A 21,341-nucleotide genomic window follows, 5' to 3' on the forward strand; every position below is an offset into this window, starting at 1 on the left:
AGATTTAGACTGTCATGTGACCTGTTTTGGGCACTGGTACACAGTGGATGCAGTTTGTTGTTTCTGTCATCTTCATTAAATCTCAACATGCTTACCAGTGCCTCAGCCAAAATAAATACTCCCTCTAGCTGTTCTTATGAGGCTTAAGGAGCATGTTGATGAATGTGAGACTCTAGATTTTCAAACTGAAAAACTGACAGCTAGGATATCTATTTTGGTGCAGTCAGGGAGGCCAGCACAGGAGCATTTATAACACAGGGGAAGAACAGTGTAAAGGGTGCCCACTCGTCCCCCTGCAGCCATGTAACACCCAGATCTCCCTTCACCACAAATCCCTCCCCCCCCCTTTCAAAATAAATCTGGAGCCAAGAACTATAGAAAAGGAGTATGTTAGAACGATAGGAAACAATATCTACGCTTCAATCTTTTGTCCCATCCCAACATCATCACTGAAGTTTCAGCTCCGTAGCGGGAGGCCCAGCTTTTATTTTAAGATTCTGGAGCAATGCAGATTTATTGTCCTCATTCCTTCTGAGTTTTTTGTGCTATATTCTGTGCATTTGTCTTTTGCTCATTTTCTACTCTAATCTCCTCTAATGCTCCCTTCTTCCATCCCTAATTCTCACATTTCTAATATTTAGTTACTTAACCTTTATACTTTATACACTTTACATGCTGTACAAACATTTCCTCCTCACTCTCTCCGCTGCCCCTATTCACCCTCTCGTTCGGTTTTAGGGCTGGTTTACGCTTGAAATTTAGATTGACGTAGTTACATGGCTCAGAGGTGTACAAATCTCCCATGCCTTAGTGCTGTAGCTATGCCAAACTAACTCCCGCTGTAGACACAGCTCGGTTGAGAAAAGAATGGTTCTGTTGACCTAGTGACCAGGCTTTCTATTGTTTCCCATCCTCCTGTGTCTCTCCAAATGCTAATGTGAGCAGCAGGGCACAATCACTGCCTGAATGTGGTGCTGATGCAGTTGAGTTCCTACAGGCTTCCCAGCAACACTATTACTTCCTGAAATCAGAGTAAGGCTCTGAATTGGACTAACCTACAGTAATTCTGCTTCTTGGCAGCTCGTGCAGGTAATCTGGCTGTACAGTTCACAAAAATCCAGGACAAAACATGTATAACTGACAGGAACATCCAGACAGATCCTGACAAAGTGGATGTTCTGGGTTTGTCGAGACACAGTCATCCCAAAGCAAAGGATATACATGAGCTGTGTAGCTGCCTGCTGCCATGGAGGGGCTGGGAAGTGCACCTAGCAACATGGCAAGGGATGAAGGGAAAGGGACATAGCAGAGAAGGGAAAAAAATGTGACCTGATGCTGAGATGTTTTGCTTATTTTTCTAGATAGAAAATGCAGTAAGTTTTAATGTATAAAACTCTGTTCCAATTTTAGTGTGCATCAGCTAAAATAACTTCACCTAGTACTAGGGGATAAACTTTCAGAATAATTCCATTTATCATGGACAAAGGGTGGCTCACCAAGCAAGCTACTAGAATAGGGATGCATGTTAGTGTTCAGAAAACAATTTTCATGTGAAGTATTTTTTCTCTAACACACAAATATGGTACTAAAAAAAAAAAAAAGACAAAAACAAAAACCAACCCCAACCCTTCCACCCAAGAGAATGAATCTATCAAATTTCTGCTCTTCAAAGCATTATAAAATTAAGAGGAGGAATCAGAATTTGGTTTAAGGTGTGGTTGTGGCAATACGTATCTTGCCTAAAAGAGTAAAAACTACTATCATGCATAGTTTCTATTAAGGAAAGAGTACTGATAAAAAAATATGTATGAGAATCCAAGTAACTGCTGTTTATAGTTAAAAAGTCTTTACAACTTAGTAAAATATTAATATTGCTTTCAACTGTGCTCTGTATGTCACAAAACTACATAAATCCACTCTTTCCTCTTCATTCTATCTGATAAAACCCTAACTAGAGCTTTTGATCATTCTGCACATTGGATATTGCAACTTCTTTTCTCTGGCATTCCTCACTTATCCTCCTCTTTCACTCCAGTGCAAAAAAACCACTCCAACTTTACCAGATATTATGGCCCTACACTCAAGAAACCATTACCCCAGCAAATTCTTGGGTTGCATGACCACCCTATTCCTACTGCCAGTAATGCTACTGGTTTACCAAGTGTCTTAAAAGGTACTCTTCCTTCAACAAGGTTTTAGTTCAGCTGCCAGTAGCAGAGATCCCTTATTTTCAGTGACTATCTTTCCAGCAGGAGGTACCAGAGCTTCTTTTTCTGTTATAAAAGTTTAGCTCTTGTATAATTCATTTTCCTTCCCCCTCCCTCCAAGCCCCATGATAAACCATTTTCTATTAGCACAAACAACATTACCTTTCCAGCTCCCCCAAGAAACCAGCAAGTGTACAGGGCTGAATTGTTGCTTATCCAGACTATTGTCTTGGAGACAGGCTTGCTACATCTATTAAATTAGTAGAAAGAATAGAGCTGGAAGATAAGTTGTTTTGCAGTCGCAGATCTCCTTGGGGTATGAAGTGCTGGGATAACTTCAGAACAGCCCACACCCTAGAAGCCAGCCCAGGCAGCTGATGATCAAGCAGTTCAGAGCCACATGCTCTACTACACTTGCTTGCCTTTCTGTGCAGCAATAGGAAAGGAAGAGGCAGGAGGTGGTTCCTGTTTGTCCCCCTGCCTCCCCACAACTGATCTATTCAGATAAATTGTCATGGTTACTAAATTCATACACCAAGGAAACGAACAGCATGCTCAGGGAGCTTTTGAATAAAAAAGCCAAATCCCATCTGAGCCTGGGAGAGACTTAAGTTGCAGTGTTTTTTTTCCTCCTCTGAAATATACCAGCCCACCTAAGGGACCTTCTCCTAAGGTGTTATTGCCTTCCTGGTGTTCTTAGCTTGATTTCTTATACAAAAGTATTATTAGTTTAAGAAGCCAACCAATATATTTGACAAACTAAATACTTATGGCTGCAAACACTTAGTTTTCTTCAGATGATATAATCTTATCTAGTCTATTTAAATTTTTGATAACTGTGGTTCAAAACTGAAAAACCACATTTTCTGATGATTAAAATTCCATCAGAACTAATGGTTGGTGGTTCCTTTATTAAAAGACCCTGCACATTCAAATCCTGTTCACTTTTGGTTTGCACTGACCTATATATCATTCCAATACAAAGTACAACACCTTAAATCATTATTTGAACAGGGACTTGTCAGATCCCACTCTTTTATAGGTCTCCTGGACCTCCCTCTCTTCAGAAGAGCTTGTAAGCAGAGAGCAATGACTTCCAGCAGACTTTTCTTCTGCAGACTTAATGGTGTTTCATACCACTGCTTTTTCAGAAGAAACTACAGCTGTAATTTTAAGTGAATTTATTCCACCCTCCTGGAGAGCATGCGTGAGTGTAAGTAGTTTGTTGGAATTTGCAACTGCAATCATGTTTGCAGTTTATAAGCCCTCTAGTGGCATATCAATAACCTATACCTTCCAATAATCAAACAAGCCCATTGGCTGAAAATGTAAAGTTAATTTATGCTACTGTCTTTACAGGGGACCTCTCTAGTACTTGGCTGCTCAGACGCATGACTCAGTCCAAGTCTTCTAGAGGCACCCAGTCTGCATCCTTAACACTAAATGCTGTGATTATTACATGCAACAGGGTACACTTTTTAAATGAACTTTGGTTGCTGCATGCATACTTTGAGCATGACGTGCACCTCAGCAAATGTGTATCTAATTGCTGCACACCCAAAAGCGTGACAGACCGAGTCCTAAAGAAGGGAGCTGCAACAATTATCCTGAAAAGTATACAGTGCACCTACTGAAGAAAAAGGAATTCTCTTGACAACTTTAAGAATCTTTCTTCATAATGAGAGGAATTTGATGCAAACCTAAATATACAACTATATGCATAACAGGCATTATGCAAGAAAAGCCTCACACCATGGCAGATAAATAGCATTTATTAAGATCAAAGTCTCAAATATTAAATGACATTAAGGCATTTAGTATTCAGTTACCATTTATAGTACAGTAAAGAGGATTTTTTTCTTTGATACAAGACAACAAACCTGTACAAAAAATGTTTTCCAACATGGGAGAGTGGCTTGTTTTTTTCCCCCAATGTCCCGTAATTCATACAATAAAATCCACATGGTAAACTACTGATTATCCAATGGAAAAAACCCAACAAGTCATAACATTCAGAAAGTCACTATCAGTAGGACAGCTCCACCCTGATCTCCTGTAAAGATATACACGAGGAGGACTACAACAGATGCACACTGGGCTGAACTGAGAACACATACTGGTATTGTAACCACTTGTTCTTTCAATTTGAATTTGTCTAGACTAGGTGTGTGGTCCTTTTTGCACTAGCATTTACAAGCGTCACGTGTTGCTACCTTCTCTACCCTTAACTTGGAGCTAGTTAGTCAAAATCACAGAGCCAGAAACTTACTCTGATTTTAGGTAATAGTGTTACTAGCAAGCCTATAGAAACTCAGCTGCATCACCACCACGTGCAGGCTGTTTAACTCGAGTTAAAGCAGGACCAAAAGCTTCAGGCTTTGTCTCCACTAGCACTTCTGCTGGTAAAACTTTTGTTGGTCAGGGACGTGGAATAAAACCCAAACCTCTGACCAACATAAGTTTTACCAACAAAAGCACCAGTGTGGACAGAGCTATGTCTGTGGGACACTCTCCTGCCAACATAGCTACCGCCGCTTGTTGGGGGTGAGTTAATTATGCCAGCGGGAGAGCTCTCTCCCATCCTCATAGAGTGGCTATGCTCTTACAGCAGTGCAGCAGCAGTGGTACAGCTGTGCAGCTATAAGGTCAGTAGTGTAGACATAGCTCTCTCCTGGCGACAAAGAGCAGCTACACTGCTTACCTTACAACAGCGCGGCTGCAGCAGCACAACCCTACTGTTGTGAGGTGTGCAATGTAGACATGGCCTAGGTCTAGACAAATCCTTTGATATAATTGTGTTATGTTCCCTTTCTGCATTTGTAGAGGAACACATCAAGAAGGCTTTATTTAAAGGGAGTTTATTTTAAATGAACTATGCTGTCAAGTGATTAACCACTTTTAATATTTTTATTCCATTGGAATGAACTTCAGGAAATGGTCACAATATCAGAGGATTCACTAACAGAATTTTACTATATTCTTACTGCAGAGTAAAACAATATAAATTAACACTGCATATTTCACTATTCTTTTCAGCATTCGACAGTTAGAAACCAAATAGGCTTTCTAAAAGTTCAATATAGAAAAGGCGCACTTATCTTCCCTTTAAGGCAAGTTTTTGTTTGTGAAGAAAAATGTAATACCAGAATAATCTCTGGATAAACATCTGTGCTCAGGTTTAATAGTTAGAAAATTGTCCTTTCATAAAATGTTCCACTCTGACAAGAGGAAAAAGCTATTAAGAGAAAGATGTTGACCCAAATTGCACTGTATTAAAAGGTGAAGTTTCCTTGTATCAAAGTCCATTATTCATCATCTTTAGAACCCGTTTTGCTTAACTATAAAAGACAAAGAAAAAATGTTCAGACACATTGCATTTATTAGGAATTAGGAACTATATTTCTTTTTTACACTACATACAGGCCTATTCAGTTAGCACAAACTCATCAACCTAATGCATCAAAAAGTTCAAATGACTCAAAACTAATCGTTTATAGCTTTTATACATTTGACTCATTGTCATCTGAATTTAAGACTCTGCTTTCCCATTTTTATGAACTATTTTACATCCAAAACAGTATATTCTACAGTTAATCTTAGAATCAGTGTAGTTAATCTTAGAGCGAGTTTAAGCTTCATTAAAGACATTAGCTGAAGTTATGAACGTTTCCATTTAATAAGAAAAGGCTGATACCAGTCCACAAACACATTTTCGAAAGTCAAACAGATTCAGTTCCACACATTTCTGCAACAAATTGTCATGAGTGGATTATTTAGAGTTTAAAAACCTTGATAGGGCCCCTTTGCTGTAGTTTCAACACTATGCTCTGAGGTACGCTGACAATAGGTCATACCAGTGTTCAATCAAATATGTTTTGTTATAAAGTAGAACTTGTTAAAAATAGCAATGTTAATTTATATTCCAGCAGAAGAATGGTGGAAATGGCCAATGGAGGAACTAACAGACCAATACTGTCTGTTTCTTTGTACTCCCCATTCTGCCTATATCCATCTGTCTCTTGTCTTCCAGTTAGTCCCTGCCCCAAAGAGCTTATAATCTATCTTTTTTTTGTTCTGTTAGTACATCCCCTAGCACAGTGGGATCCTGATCCTAGGTGCTCCAGTAGTACAAATCAATAATTGATATTGATTAGGCCGGGGAAAAGTTCTTTGTGGGGAGAGGAAGGCAGAAGGTGCAGGCATGCAGGAGACAATGTGGGGCTACTGCTTAGGAGAAACGCAATTGCTGAAGTGGCTCCTTGCTTCTATTTATCCAGGTCCCTGAAAATCCTGGCTGCATCCCTATTAGTTGCCCATGTGAAGTCAGCACATTCAGCGCATTCTGGAATTCACAGCTAAATTACATACTGAAAGTTCTCACCTCAAAAACTTCATTTGAAATGGTCAAAAGATAAACCCTGAGTTTAAAGGAGGAATGTAAGACAGTTAATGCTTTCACATGGGATACATCTTAAGTTTCAGAAGAAATATGTATTTTTAAAGTCCTTATAAGGGATTATCCTTAGGCTCTATAGAGAAATGGGTAACCATAATCACTAATTCTTGCAGATTTTTTTTAAAAACGATTTCTAAAACTTGAAAATACTTACATGCTGGATGTATACAGAAAATCAGAGACCACAGTCAAATCCAAATGTTGTTAGGAAGAAAAGCAAAAAGACAGATTAAATATAATTTATCATTACATCTGCAGAAAAACCAATGTTCTGATGCAATAATTTCACAGTTGTAACAGTCATGTTACCTTAATTACATCCACCCAGTTCCATCCTCGAGGAAGCTCCCCTTTGTGATCTATAGAAGAAGCAGTGTTTATTTTCAGCTCTGAGACTACAACAGCTAGACTCTAGCAAGATGTCATATCTTTAAAAGCTGAACTCTCATATTACTGGTCTGGCCAACACAATATCCAACAAGAGAATGCATGGAAAGCAAGGAACTCGCAGTCCTAACTTGAGGCAGGTGTAGTGTGCAACTCTGTGCAAACTTCCCCAGTCAGGAATTGAGGTGAATAAGCAGAGCTAACTGCCATATCACTGCTATGCCAGACAGTTTCTGCTTCAGGCTGCTGTCACTGGTGAAAAATTGTTTGGTAGCTTTATGAGTTGAGCAAGTGAAAACTGGGGTGAGACCCAATTCATTCTCACTCGTGACCCAAGTTGTATCTGAACCTGTCTTTGAAGGTACAAAACTATCCCGAACACACTGTACCATTTTCAAGACTATATTGCACAAACCTGTTTTGTCTGCTAGCTTTCGTTTCTGGGTTTTGGACAACTGCTCCTTTTTGTGACTTTTCTTACTTGATGGAGCTACTTCATGAGTTCTAATTGAGATGTTATTGCCTACAGATGTCTGAGAAATATAAAAAGTATAATTTAAATGCCTCTCCAACAGTGACTGAGCTGGCAGTTGATATCTAGGTGTCACCCTGATGGGTAAATTCCAAATGTTTGATTTCTTATTGAGACCTCCCAAATGTTTTAAATTACATTAGTACTGAAAGATACCTGTGCTTTATCACACAACAACCATGATCATAGTTCTCAGCAATAATTTAAAAGTAGTACTAATATTTCTTATGTGCTTACTGTGGTAGCTAGACTGATTACTTCCATAACCCCTGCAACTGCATATGTCCTGACTACTGCTTAGTGGGGATAGAAGTGGTTCCCTGTTGGTGTTGCCAGTACCACTCACCAGTTTAAAAGCTCAGTGAAATGAGTTAGAAGTGTGGATCGGACTCCCTGCATGCTCATACAATTCTTTATTCACAGCACAAATATACAATGCCACAAGGGCTATTTATAATGCTACGTGTATAGTAGAGCCAATATGGAAAGGCAGAGAGTGAGTCTACAGAAGGAACCTGTGTGATTCTAGCATTGAAAGACAGTATGATTGTACAATCATTTCCAAGGAAGGTTTCAGTAATGTGTTTGAGCAAAACACTGTCACTTTAAGTAGAGCTAAAATTCCAGTTTCAAAGTCAAACATGAACTAACTCTGCAAAAACTAACTTTTTCAACTAACTTGGTCAGTTTATTTTCAAACCGAGGGCAGGTCTACACTTAACACTGCATCGGCACAGCTACACTGATGCAACACTTTAATGAAGATGCTCTATCCTGATGGGAGAGAGCTCTTCCATTTGCATAGTAATCCACCTTCCCGAGACGTGATAGCAATGTTGATGGGAGAAGCTCTTTCTCTGACACAGCACTGTCTATCCCGGAAGTTAAGTCGGTATAACTGTGTCACTTGAAGTGTGGATTTTTCATACCCTTGAGTGACTTAGTTATACCAATGTAAGGTTCCGTCTACACTGGCACCCCACTGAATGGCAAAAGTTTTAATGACTGAAAGCTCCGGTGTGGACAGCACTTCATTGGTGGGAGCCACACTCTAGGCAATGAAGCTACCACCCCTTGTTAGAGGTGGTTTTATTTTGTCGGTGACTACACAATGCACCTTACAGTGGCAGAGCCGCGCCGTTGTAAGTTGAGCAGTGTAAACATAGCATAAGGGCTTGTCTACCCTACTGGCCAGATCGATGGACAGCAACTGATCCAGCAGGGGGTTGATTTATCATGTCTAGTATAGACGTGATAAATCAATTGCCGCTCGCTCTAGCATAGACTGCAGTACTACGCCTCAACGAGAAGGGCAAGGGGAATCGACAGGAGACACACCACAGTGAAGACACCGTGGTAAGTAGATCTAAGTATGTCTCCTTCCACTACATTATTCACATAGCTGAAGTTGCTTAACTTAGATCGATCCCCATCCCCGTAGTATAGACCAGCCCTTAGTCTGTAGTGTAGACCTTAGAGTTTGAACTCTGTTAAATTCAAGGCTCTTGGGATGCCTAAAAACAAAGGCCCTTTGTTTGTTTTCAAAAAAGAGTACATTTACTGCTCATCAAAAAGAGAACAGATTGACAGTCATGGAGTGTGAAAACTCTTATTAACACACACAAAAAAACCCTCAGGTACAGTACAGGACAAAAGTACCATTTAGTTCTCATGCCCATTTGATCCTTGGCCTCTTCAGTAAGGTGGATAAAAGATCTGAATTACTTCCAGAAGGTGGTAGTTGTATTTCCAATATTGACACTTGTCCAAAAGGAACCATCACGAGACCACCAATTCACTATATTCTGGCCACTACTAAAGTATGTGGATTTAAATCTAGTCATCTAGCAGTTAAGGTTCAATATCTTATAACGAATACCATTAGCCACTTGTCCCAGTCTCAAACCTTTCCTACCTACATTTAGCTTCTTGCTTTCCCAGGCCCTCTACAGAGAAAAAACTACATCAATGGGGGCCCAAAACTAGAGGCTTCTCTAATACAAAAGAGAATAACAGCGAGCATGGAAAATTTGAATAGGAGGCTGAATAATATGAAGGATATTTTTCTGGTTCAAGTGGAAGCTCTCAGGAGTCAGAACATCTATGACAGGATAATTCTAATGTAGTTCTGAACAAAAATTATAGATGAAGCAGATAAAAAATGGTGCATAAGTGCTTTCTAGAAACACTTTCATCAAGTTTCTCACTCCAGGTGAAATGCTGCTTTAACAGATCGGGTTAAAAGTGAAGGTCCCCACTCAAGCCAGCTTGATGGAATCACTTTGAGCAGAGTTAATGTGCTTGGCATGTGCTTCATGTTCTAAACTACTGAGCCATTTAAAGTAGAATCAAGAAGTGTCATTTAACAAAATTTAATATTTTTATTTCCATCACTAAATAATTTCATTGATTGGTTGTGTCTGCTATTCCTTCCCTCACTCAAATATTTAATTGTTCAGAGCACAAGCATAGCTTATCCATTCTAGAGACTTTCTTCATGCTGCAAGTCAAAACCCACATTGGCTCTCATTAACTGTGTCTTGAACTAGTTCTGTAGTCACCATTGGATACAAACTGGCTGTGTTAGATTAGGAAGTTGTTTCTAATCACTGCTTCTCTCTCATTTCTCTTCCAGAAACTTTTTGGTAAGGTGGCTGAACACCAAATAAACTTCCAGGTTACAGCCACAGAGCTGTGCTACACTTCCTTTCATCTACTTTTTTCTAGCCACTATCTTGGTGACATAGCATACTGGCTTGCACCTCACAGACATGCTCCGGAAGTTTTCCAGTAGCGATGTGAGGTGTTTAAATATATAGTAATTAAACATTCTATTCTCTTTGTTGTATTAAAAAAAAGTTCATATTTATAGAAACTATTTATAAAACTAAAATAGATCAAAACACAAGTTATAGACTTACCACAATATGAACAGGTTGATTTTCCATGAACAATTCTTTATTATCTTTGGCATATTCAAAAAGTGTGTATGTCATGGCAGTTCCAAGATTAACTTCAACTTCTTCCATTAATTTATCCAATATACTTTGTTTTATAGATAAAGATCTAAAAGAGATCATAAAATCAAATTACAGGCCCAAAGAATTCAAGAATTTTGTAAGAGAAAGACCACATGTAAAACGAAAGAGGAAGTAACTAAAATACTTACATAGTGTTGTTGAAGAAAGCATTCATGGATATGTTTGGAGCTGTCTGTGGGTATGTTTCTGGCCATGAAATTTCTATTAGGAAGGCTTTGGGATCGCCATTTTCACCTATCTGAAAGGAGGTAAAACACTTTAAAATGGGAAGCCTCAGTCTGTTATCAAACCTTAGAGACAAGGTGGGTGAGGTAATGTCTTTTTATTGCACCAACTTCTGTTGAGAGAGACAAGCTTTCCAACTGACACAGCTCTTCCTCTCAGAACTTAAAAAGAGCTTCTGTGTAGGTCAAAAGCTTGTCTCTCTCATCAACAGAAGTTGGTGCAATAAAAGATATTACCTCACCTACCTTGTCTCTCTAATATCCTGGGACCAACACAGATACAAAAACACTGCATCAAACCTTAGTGTCGTTTAGTATGTGAATCTTTCATTTGACTTTGTTTACCCAGGTTATTTTTAAGGCTATGGCTATTCACAGTAACCAACCATCAAACTATGCTTGAAAAAACATTACTGATAGTCATTTTAAATTTAGATATACAATAGTATAACCTGTACTCCTCAAACTTTTGACAGAACTCAATAGATGTTTAAAATTTCTATAAAAAGTCTTGTGCAAATTTAAACATTTTCTGTCAGTGTTTGCAATCCAAATATTTTAGCATTCTACATGAGAACCAGAAAATGAAACCTGCTTTCTCTTCACTGTCTAATCTAAATAAAAACCAAGCAGCATAATGATGGGGAAAAGACATATGTTTTAGTGACCTTTGATGTCATAAGTAATGGGTAAGATTTTTAAGACTTATTAAATTGCAATAATTGTCTCTAGGGATGGGAGGCAATAAAGACAAACTAACAAGACAGCTAATAAAAATTGTTCATCTAAGCCCATCATACTCAGGCAACTCCTAAGGGAAAGCCTTGTCCACATTTAAAGCGTGCATTACTTTAACTAAAGGTGTCATTTAAAACAGATTTAATTAAACCTGCATAAATCCTTCTGTGGCCACTTATTTCAGTTTCTGTAGTGTATTCCTATACATGCTCCCACCGGGGTTTTCGCTGGCCTAACTATAGTGATTTTAAAAGCACCAAGTAAAAGTGTGAATTTTTTTTTTTTCTTGTGGACAAGGCCTATTCTTTTCAGGGCATGCTGCAAGGCTAACTCAGGCATGCTGCAAGGCTAACTCTGGCTTTGTTGGATCTACGTGGAAGGAGCAAGAGAAGGGACAGAAAAGATTATGTAAAGAGGATTGTGAGCAATAGGAACCTAATATACTCAATATTAAATATAGTTTATATTTACATTGACTCAGTTTCAAATTTCTTCATAGTAAGCTTTTCGGGAGTGATGTGTTGCATGTTGCCACTATTTGAGAAATCTTTGTCATGTCTTCTTTTGGTCTTATTTTATAATTTAACTAATCTATGTGCTGGGCAGTACACTAACTATGTTCAAGAGAACAGCAGACTAATCCTTTCAACTCTATTCCACTGACTTTCTACCTAATGAAAAGTATAGCCAGATCTGATGCTGTCAGATTATTCTTTCTATTATAATGGATTGGTTTTCTTTGCCTTTCAGTAAAGATTCAGCAACATTATTGCATTCACTTGATACTTGCAGTTTTGAAAGTTACACAAGATTTTTTTTTTAAATGTCATGATCTATTTTCAATATACCTTGTGTGTCATAATAATTAGTGAAAGACCCAAACCTGCAAATACTTACTTAACTATACTCTTGTGAGAAAAGTCAGCAGGACTATTCATGTGAGTAAAATGAAAGAAATCTGTGTTTGCAGGACTGGAGCACAAGTTATTTACTTACTCCATCTGTATTAGTTCCCTACAAGTTCAATTACAGTTGTTCAGGTTTTTTCATGACAAATTATACTTTACTTATTCCTCTATTACTACTGATGATTACTATTGTGATGTTTGCTTCTGTTCAAAAAGGTAACTATCATTACATTTAAGTTTCTCAGGGCAAGTTATTTTGAAATTATGTAAAAAGGTACTTAGTGCCTTTATTGCTAAGTAGTTTCAAGAAATACCATCTGTCTCAAGAAAATGCTTTGTAATGACAATGTGCAGAATAACTTTAAATGAATGATGTATTACACCTAATTAAAGCTTCATGTGGTCTTACCCTATACTGAAAGGAAACAGGACTAAGTTCTTTGAAACACTCATCTCCTTCATAAATAGAACGTAATGCTTCTAGCTCCATCTGAAAAGAACAGATGGAGAAAAAGGTTAGCAATTTCAATCCGATACTGAACTTTGTATAAACAGATGAGTGTCAGCAAAATATACAGAAATCCACATTTTGTTTTTCATTAAAAAAATAAACAAATTAAAATTTAGGCAATAATTGGTCTAGATATCTTGTCTGATAGTTCAATAATCCTATTTTAGGTTAGTGGAATGTGAGTTCAGCAAACCTGGCATGCTAGTCTGAATTCAATTTACTTTCTACAAACCCATTCCCCATCTTGGCACATTTTACTGAACTCTAGAAGCCTGCTTTTTAAAAAAAACCAAAACTTTATTAACTTCCCCAAGAAAATACCAAACATCTGTTTCAAGAATGTTTCCATCCTCCCCATATTACTTTCTACAAAACTACAAGAAAGGGATTTTATAAGTGAGAAGGGCCCAGAATATCTATTAACCCCCAAGTAATTATCACAGAATGACAGGTTTCAGTGTTAGTCTGTATTTGCAAAAAGAAAAGGAGTACTAGTGGCACCTTAGAGACTAACCAATTTATTTGAGCATAAGCTTTCGTGAGCTACAGTACTCCCTTTTCTTATCACAGAATGACTTTCTACGGGGTATTTGCCATTAACAAAATATAACATGCTGTTGGCCGAATTAATACGATCACATATGATATGTACATTGCATATGATCAATGTATTAAAATATTTTTAAGAATTTACCAAGTACAAAGATAACTATCTAGGACTATGCCACCCAAGAAACAATTGGATTGATGTAGCATTCAGTTAAAAGTGCAAATGCTCTGAAGCTGACCTGAAGTCTCCCAGACAGACTCTTCGTATAAAAAAGAGTAAGGAAAAAGTGCGCGCCAGAACGCTTTAGGTTACGAGTAGAGGACGCCGTCGGCTGACTCTTCTTGGAGCGTGTTAGCTAAAACTCTGGCAGGAGACAGGTGTGGTTTCTGCTAACGTTACTGATTTATTTTTGCACCATCTTTCCAAGTTAGGTTTTAAAAACTAGCCCGGGAGGAGCGGTCAGCGCCGCGATGGGCCGAGCAGGGCGGGCCGGAGCCCTCGGAGCCCTGGATCGCGGAGCGAGGGGGCAGCCTCCGTCCCGCAACCGCCCCCGCGTTCCCGGGCCAGGCAGGGCGGGCAACAGCCCCAGAGACACCCCCCCAACCCCCAGCCAGAGCGCGGTGAGGCTGAGCGGCAGCTGCCGCCGCGGAGAAGCCGGGTCGGTGTCTCACCTCCTGGTCCTCGTTCGCCGCCATGGCCCCGGGCCGGCAGCCCCCGCCTCGGCCTCAGCCCAGGGATTCTCACAGAGTGCAGCAACCGCGACCCGACCCAGAAACCGCACGCGAACACAGCGCGCACGCGCAGGGGACCGTCACCACGACCCTCACTGACTGCCCTAGCCACGCCGGGGCTGCTGTGTTGACTACCTATCTTGCGCTATGATTGGGCTCTCTTCCATAGCGTCATCACTCCCGCTCATCAATTGGCTAAATCTTGTGGCCGAGCCTCTTTTCTCTTTCTCTCATTGGCTCCTACGACAGTTCTCGAGACCCAATATTTGACGTTGTCGTTGAGCAGGCAACGCTGATTGGTGGAATGGACTGTCACTCCTATCCTCAAGCTCTTGCTTCCGGAGGCGAATCTCAATTTCTGTTGCCGCTCAGTAGTTGGTTGCCGGCCTCTGCTGCGGGCGGCGCCGTTGGGTCGGGGCCTGCGGAGAGCTCGCTCCCTGGAGGTGGTAGGACGGAGCCGCTGCTGGCCGCGCCGGCGGCTGTTCACTGTGTGGCTGCCCGGCCGGCGGGGCAGGGTCCGGGGCGGGCAGGGGAAGAGGGTTGAGGCGGGTCGCCGTGGCGCTGGCGGTGGGTCAGAGGCGGTGGAGGGGCTGCCCATGGGAACTGGGTTGGGGCTGGGGCTGGGTGGGGGCGGGGGTCTAGCGGTAGGGGCTGAGCCTGGTCTTTAGGCGGGGGGGCGGGGGGGGAGATAGGTCGTGGTGCCTCTCCCGCCGGGAGCTGCTCCTGGCTGTCCTGCTCATCACTCGCTCTCTGAGCTTTTGGCACATAATGCTAGGTTTCAAGAAACGCTTTGTCCCTCCCCGCCCCCGCGTATGTCTGTTACTGGCAGGTTGGGCTATGCCTGGGGTCAAGCTCCACTGCCCAAAAACCCCACTTTTCCTTCAGTGAAAACATGATTCCTTAATATAATTTATATAAATTAAACAACAATCCGTACTGTTGTTCTATTCCTATTTCTCCCAATGCACCATGTCTATAGACATCATGCTTTTCAGAGCAGGGACCATCTTTGTGTGTATATATGTAATCCTATTATATTTTCCACTCCATTCATCTGGTGAAGTGAGTTTTAGCCCACGAAAGCTTGTGTCCAAAAAAATTTGTTAGTCTCTAAGGTGCCACAAGGACTCCTTGTTGTTTTTGCATCAAACATGAGGGTGCTAAAAATGACAATGCCACAGTGAGGAAGAACATGCTTCTTGCTGTATGCAGTACGTGGCTGATGCAAACCTTATTTAAGCAGGCTGCTTTTTCTAGTAATAACAGATATAAGCCCTAGCCTGTAATTGACTCTGCCTGAGTAGAACCTGGGCTCTGCAAGCTAATGGGTTTGTTTATGCAGATACAACTGCAGGACTGGGACCATCAGAGTTCTCAAACCAGCCCCAACTTACCTCCTCAACTTCCAGTTGCAGCCCCATCCGCATCTGGGGTAGGAGGGTACTTGATGAGCTTATCTGTATGCCTATAGTTAGTGGCCCTTTGGCTCACAACTTCGCTAATAGTGCCAGTGTCTGAGCAGTATGAATAAAAACAGAAAAGTTTGATCTTGCTTGAGATGCACTGGGTGGGTTTTTTTCCCCTTTCTGGTTCTTCCCTACCCTCCAAAAAACACTATTGGCTGATTCTTATTGGAGTGTGTTTTTTTGTTTTTTGGGTTTTTTTTAAATCCCTGTATCTTAAAATTGCCTGTATACCTTTGCCCAAATAAGTTTTAAGGTGAGTGAGCAGGCTGGATTTAACTTGAATCTTAAGTGAAAAGACTAGTTTAGTGCATTTTTCTCAAAAAGATATCTTTTGTGTCTAATCAGAAATTGCATGTTTGAAAGGGGATTTGAAATAGGGAGTATTCTTGTTTTTCAGGCATTCTGTAAAACTTCAAGATGAGCCCAACACAGTGGGACTTCCCTGTGGAACTATGTTGTCGACCTATGGCCTTTGTAACCCTCACTGGCTTGGATGTAGTATATAATGCTGTTCATCGTGCAGTTTGGGATGCCTTTTGTGCAAACAGGAGAGCTGACCGAGTACCAATTTCTTTCAAAGTTCTTCCTGGTGACCATGAATATCCAAAATGCAGAACAAAGGTATATAGTCTGTGGGGTTTTCTTGTGAAGACTTAAAATACATTTAACATATTATGCAAACTATAAAATGACTTACTGTAAAGTGTTTGCTGTTTGTGATTATTCTGTGTAAATATTCAGTCAGAATAAATTAACTATTAGAAAGTTAATTGAAATCTGGAAACATTGCATGATAAGGGAGCACTATCAGTCTTAAATCAAAAATTTGAACAGTTTCATTTTCATTTCAAATATCCATTTTTTAGATGTTCCGGAATTTTTTTAAAACTGCTGTTCGGGTGAGACAGAGCAAAATACAGTATATGCAGTCTACTTGAATCTCTACAGTGAAACTGAGCCGATGTAAACTAGTGTGACACTTGATAAGCAGCATAGTCCAGTGGTTACTTATTACAGTGGAGAGTTGGAAATACAGAAACCTGGATTCTATTCCCTAATTTTGCGTTTAATTGTCTGTGATTTAGGGCAAGTAACTTGCATCTTTTGTCAGTTTCCCGCTCTGTAAAATGCGGGTAATACTTACTTAACTTTATAAAGCATGTTGTGATCATTGGATGACAGGTACTATGGAAGTTCAAAGTATTTTATTTTTCCTGAAGTTGACTTTTCTTTACTGTCAGAATCTCTCCTCCTTCCAACACCCCCTCCCCTCTCACCTATGGAAATCTATTTTTGATAATGTTTCAGTGGCATACATCTGGTTCTTGAGCCAATGATGGGGGAAGGATGGTTTAAAAAAAAAAAATCCCACCACACCTTCTCCATTAGGAAGCAGACACTTGAGAGCAAGATTGATAGAGGAAAGATCAAGTCCTCAGGACTGATCATGGACACATGGAATTCCCCATGCACGTGATACAGCAAAAATAAACATGGTTGGTAGCTCGTTTTAATAAGTTTAAATTAATATTTTCAGAGAACATCCTATGAGTGGTACATTCCAAAAGGGATATTAAAGACTGGCTGGATGAACAAACATCTGAATCTGGTGCCAGCTCTTGTTGTGGTGTTCTATGAACTGGACTGGGATGAGCCACAGTGGAAAGAAAAACAGTCAGAATGTGCTACTAGAGTTGAAATTGTCAGGTACAGTTGTTTGTTAGGTTATAAGTATTAACTTGTATTTGTATTAAGTGTAGGTTTCAAAATACTTGTACGTACCGTAAAGCAATTTCATCTTTTTTGTTTTAAAAACATAATTTTGTGCTAGGCTGATGGGGCTCTTGATTGATTTTATTTTTGAAATTTATTTTTGAATATTTAATATATATTTAAGAGGATCTAAAGATGTCTTATTTTAGAATGTAAATTGGCAAAGTTGCTTTGGATCCGCCCTTATTTCCTGTTTTCTAAAATCGGTGAGATTAAATGCAGTTGTTACGATCTATCCGAGAAAAGGAGAGAGAATATGTATCTCGTGGGTGGTGATGTGCCTTTTATACACAATTTTTAATGACTTTAAAAGTAGACTGAAAGTCATTGTATAAACATGAAATATGAGCTTGTCATTGCAACTCTTCTATTTCAGGCAAAGTTTGCAGGGAAGAAACACAAAAGTTGCTGTGGTTTTGATTCAAAAGAAAACACCCTTACCTCCAGGTACTAAAAGGCTAATCAAACTGCAGTGTATGCAAATATGAGGACCACATTTTCAAAGGGACTTTTTATCCTGGTCGTCATTTGTGCACTTTGCATGCAGTTCTCATGCACAATGATTTGTGTGCACAAAAATTCACTCCCCATTACATGCACGTACACAATGGATGCTTTGCTCTGAAAAATTGGCCCTAAAAGTCCAGGTGCTTTTTCATTACCTTTTTTAACCAATTTAAGTTTCTCAGAACTATGACTCTTTTTTTTTTTATGTCCAGCTTCTGATACTGTGTATCAAGCCTAGTGCAAATATGACTGTATCCTATCCTACAAAGCAGTTGTCACTTAATGCTTACCTGGGATCAGTTAAAAATAAACTCTAATTGCAGCTGATTAAAATGCTGCAGCTTCAGTGCAGCTTTTAAGTGTAAGAATATTCAGTTGTCATGATGAATATTTCCCTTATTAAAATGTCAGATTGGAGCAGGTACGATGCTTCAGGTTCTTCATTAAGCCCTTGCATTTCACCATTCTCCATACTTATTTCTGCTCACTCAAACTGTTATGGGAGCCATATTTTGAATGGGGGTGAGAGGTGTTTGTTATGAAGTGTACACTGTACATTTTTACTCTCTTGCCAAACTTTGGCAAGGGATAAATTCGTCACTGTCTGACTGAATGTCAGTCATTGAGGAAAGAAATTTGAAGGGGTTGCATCCTAAATCAATCTATCCCAAGCTGTAATTACATGAAATCATGGAGCTTGTTTGTTTTTACTTTTTACACCTTTAAAAGTCACTGGTGCAGAGCTACAGAAGTGTGAGTTTTTTTTCTGTCAGTGGCTGTTTTTTGGATTTTTTTAAATCACATGACTAGTACCATAAATTCATCTGTAAAGTGTTTTGTGAGTACCCAGCCTGTTCCTCAGGTCTTCTGGGGATTATTCAGCCACAACGGTATTCTGCTAATCAGAGCCTTGGTGTTTCAGATGACCTGAGAGAAAGTCCTATATTTTTCGGTGTATCACCTTTTCCATAGCTTGTGATAGTCCAGCTTTGAAAAGAGTGTATTTGACACTGCTCTGCTTGTTTGCATGCTCTTTTGATTTAATTAGGGGAAGATGTTATTGCTTCAGAAAGAGCAGCAGCTTTATGTAATGCTTGTGACCTCTCTGGAAAATCCTTGTTTGTGCTGCCACACACTGATCATCTGGTTGGTTATATTATAAGGTAAGTGAATTGGTAAAAGACTTTTCCTACAACGCATTTTTTCCAGTCTATTAAGGAACATATGATATGCAGATATCAATTCTCCCCTACATCAGCTGTAGAGCAATTGCAAACTTACATTACTCATATTTTAGTCCGTCGTTGAAACACTCCACATCATGCTGAGTCCTGATGAATCCAATGGGATTTTTTTAACCGTTGTCCTTTTTCCATAAGGTCATGTTATGATTGGCACCTTCCCTCTGAGTAGGCCATAAAACTTGCTACTACATGGACTTCTGGGAGATATTGGCAGGAAACCCAAAGACTGCCTTTGGTTCACTCTGGGTCTTTTTAGACACTTGTATAGTATGTCTAGGCCTATTGGTTAAGGGAGATTGAAGCTACTGCTAGGTTTTTTCTGACCTATTTTACCATAATGTTAAGATAGAGATCTTGTCTAGACCTTGGCATGTGTTTGCTTTTTCCTTGTCTGCCTTCATTAGGGGTCTTACTTTTTCTGTATACACCAAGTACAATACAAGCTGTTTTATCCGGCATGTTGGGGGAATCGGGGGTGCTGGTAAGTGAAAAATGTTGGTTAACTAATGTAGGTCGACCTACAGCCACTGAAGTAAGTCAATTGGTTCTTGGTGGCCAGGCTACACTCCCTCTGCCTGTGGTGTGTCCTCCCCAGGAGCACTTGCACTGTCTGAAGTGGGGCACTGAGAGCTGTGCGGGGCTCACGGTGGGAGCCCCCCACCCACCCGGGATGACAGCCTGAGTTGTGAGGCCAGCCTGGGCTCAGTTTCATACCAGACAGAGTACCAGCAGTGAAATTGATGTTCTTGTCTGTTTCATGGCTTCAGCTGTGAGCCCCATGCTGCTGCTCTGACAAGAATGATAGCCAACTGTTGATGTCAGTAACCGTGTCTAAACAGACACTGTCGCCCTAACTACACCAATATAAATCTCTCGTGGAGGTGGAGTTGTTATGTCGGTGTAACAGGCCACTTACTTTGTCAGCAGCAGCATTCTAGTGTAGACACTGACATAATTAGGCTGACACAAACTGCCTTATGTCGATCTAACTTGTTGGTGTAAACCGGGGTAGGCAACCTATGGCACGTGTGCCAAAGGCGGCACAAGAGCTGATTTTCAGTGGCACTAACACTACCTGGGTTTTAATTCAATTTTAAAGGAAGCTTCTTAAACATTTTAAAAACCTTATTTACTTTACAACATACAACAGTAGGTTAGTTATATATTATAGATTTATAGAAAGAAACCTTCTAAAAACGTTAAAATGTATTACGGGCAAGCCAAACCTTAAATTAGAGTAAATAAATGAAGACTTGGCGCACACCTTCTGAAAGGTTGCCAACCCCTGGTGTAAACCAAGCCTGAGTAGCTTTTCCAACCTGAAGCGCTCTTTGTAGCTCAAAAGTGTATCTCTCATCAACAGAAGTTGATCCAATAAAAGATATGACCTCACCCACCTTGTCTCAAAAATATTCTAGGCAGATAAGGTAGGTTAAAACAAATATCACAAGAACGTCTAATTTAGTGATTTCCTGTTGGTACCAAAAACTTAAGTTTGTATGTTTTGGGGTTGTGTGTCTCTTTTTTTTTTTTTTTTTTTGTCGGCTTACAGTGATTGTAGACGGAATAGTGTTAAATAGACTAATTTAAAGTACTTTAGATTCTCTATATACTAAAAGAACTTCTTTATTTGCTTACAAAGTGATGAGCAATTCTCTCTTACAGATTAGAGAATGCTTTTTATGAGCATGCACAGACCTACTACTATACAGAAATAAGAAGGGTAAAATCTCATAAAGAATTCTTGAATAAAACAACACATCAGGTAATGCTACTCCTTTTTAAATAAAATAATTCTAAAAATATAGTTGACGTATCCTATATATGATACACAGGATATACATATATTTTTTTAAATATCAGAATGTTAAAACAAAACACAATTATTTTCACACTTTTTTTTCTTTTTCACTTTTATCCTAGATATGGTCCTTTTCTTACCTTACATCAACTAAAATGAAATCACCTTTAAAAGGTGAAACTTTAAATAAAAAATGACAGTGGAATTAAATCCAGAGTTACATACTGAGAACTCCCACTTCTCAGACTTGTAGTAGTAGTGTTTT

General features: G+C 39.6%; 2 protein-coding genes across 3 annotated transcripts in view; one reads left to right on the plus strand and one right to left on the minus strand.

Moving 5' to 3' along the window:
- Positions 1 to 3,961: 3,961 nt before the first annotated feature.
- On the minus strand, positions 3,962 to 14,409 carry RWDD4 (RWD domain containing 4). Its single transcript, XM_084626729.1, has 7 exons — positions 14,226 to 14,409; positions 12,903 to 12,983; positions 10,752 to 10,861; positions 10,504 to 10,648; positions 7,466 to 7,583; positions 6,818 to 7,022; positions 3,962 to 5,545 (listed from the first exon to the last, which is right to left on the minus strand). Exons 1-6 carry the CDS (start codon positions 14,247 to 14,249, stop codon positions 6,964 to 6,966), a joined length of 537 nt encoding a protein of 178 aa, XP_084482855.1. The 5' UTR covers positions 14,250 to 14,409; the 3' UTR covers positions 3,962 to 5,545; positions 6,818 to 6,963.
- Positions 14,410 to 14,620: 211 nt separating this feature from the next.
- TRAPPC11 (trafficking protein particle complex subunit 11) overlaps positions 14,621 to 21,341 on the plus strand; it is a 41,769-nt gene continuing 35,048 nt past the window's right edge. The window contains exons 1-6 of one of the 2 annotated variants that reach the window (XM_084625401.1): positions 14,621 to 14,728; positions 16,149 to 16,372; positions 17,289 to 17,458; positions 17,901 to 17,971; positions 19,080 to 19,194; positions 20,941 to 21,040. In XM_084625401.1, the coding sequence (XP_084481527.1) occupies positions 16,169 to 16,372; positions 17,289 to 17,458; positions 17,901 to 17,971; positions 19,080 to 19,194; positions 20,941 to 21,040 (660 nt within the window). In that variant the 5' untranslated portion in view covers positions 14,621 to 14,728; positions 16,149 to 16,168. Of the gene's footprint in view, positions 14,732 to 16,148; positions 16,373 to 17,288; positions 17,459 to 17,900; positions 17,972 to 19,079; positions 19,195 to 20,940; positions 21,041 to 21,341 lie in introns of both variants that reach the window. The other variant, XM_084625402.1, reaches the window with a different exon arrangement.

This window comes from Lepidochelys olivacea (assembly GCF_965140295.1).
Source record: "Lepidochelys olivacea isolate rLepOli2 genome assembly, chromosome: 4".
In the NCBI taxonomy this organism is placed as follows: Eukaryota; Metazoa; Chordata; order Testudines; family Cheloniidae; genus Lepidochelys; species Lepidochelys olivacea.

Coding starts and splice junctions, on each gene's coding strand:
- RWDD4 (XM_084626729.1), bottom strand. CDS start 14,249: ATGGCGGCGAACGAGGACCAGGAG. Junction 10,862..12,902: donor CTGTTTCCTTTCAGTATAGG/GTAAGACCACAT, acceptor ACCTCCTTTCAG/ATAGGTGAAAATGGCGATCC. Junction 10,649..10,751: donor GCTTTCTTCAACAACACTAT/GTAAGTATTTTA, acceptor GATCTCTTTTAG/ATCTTTATCTATAAAACAAA.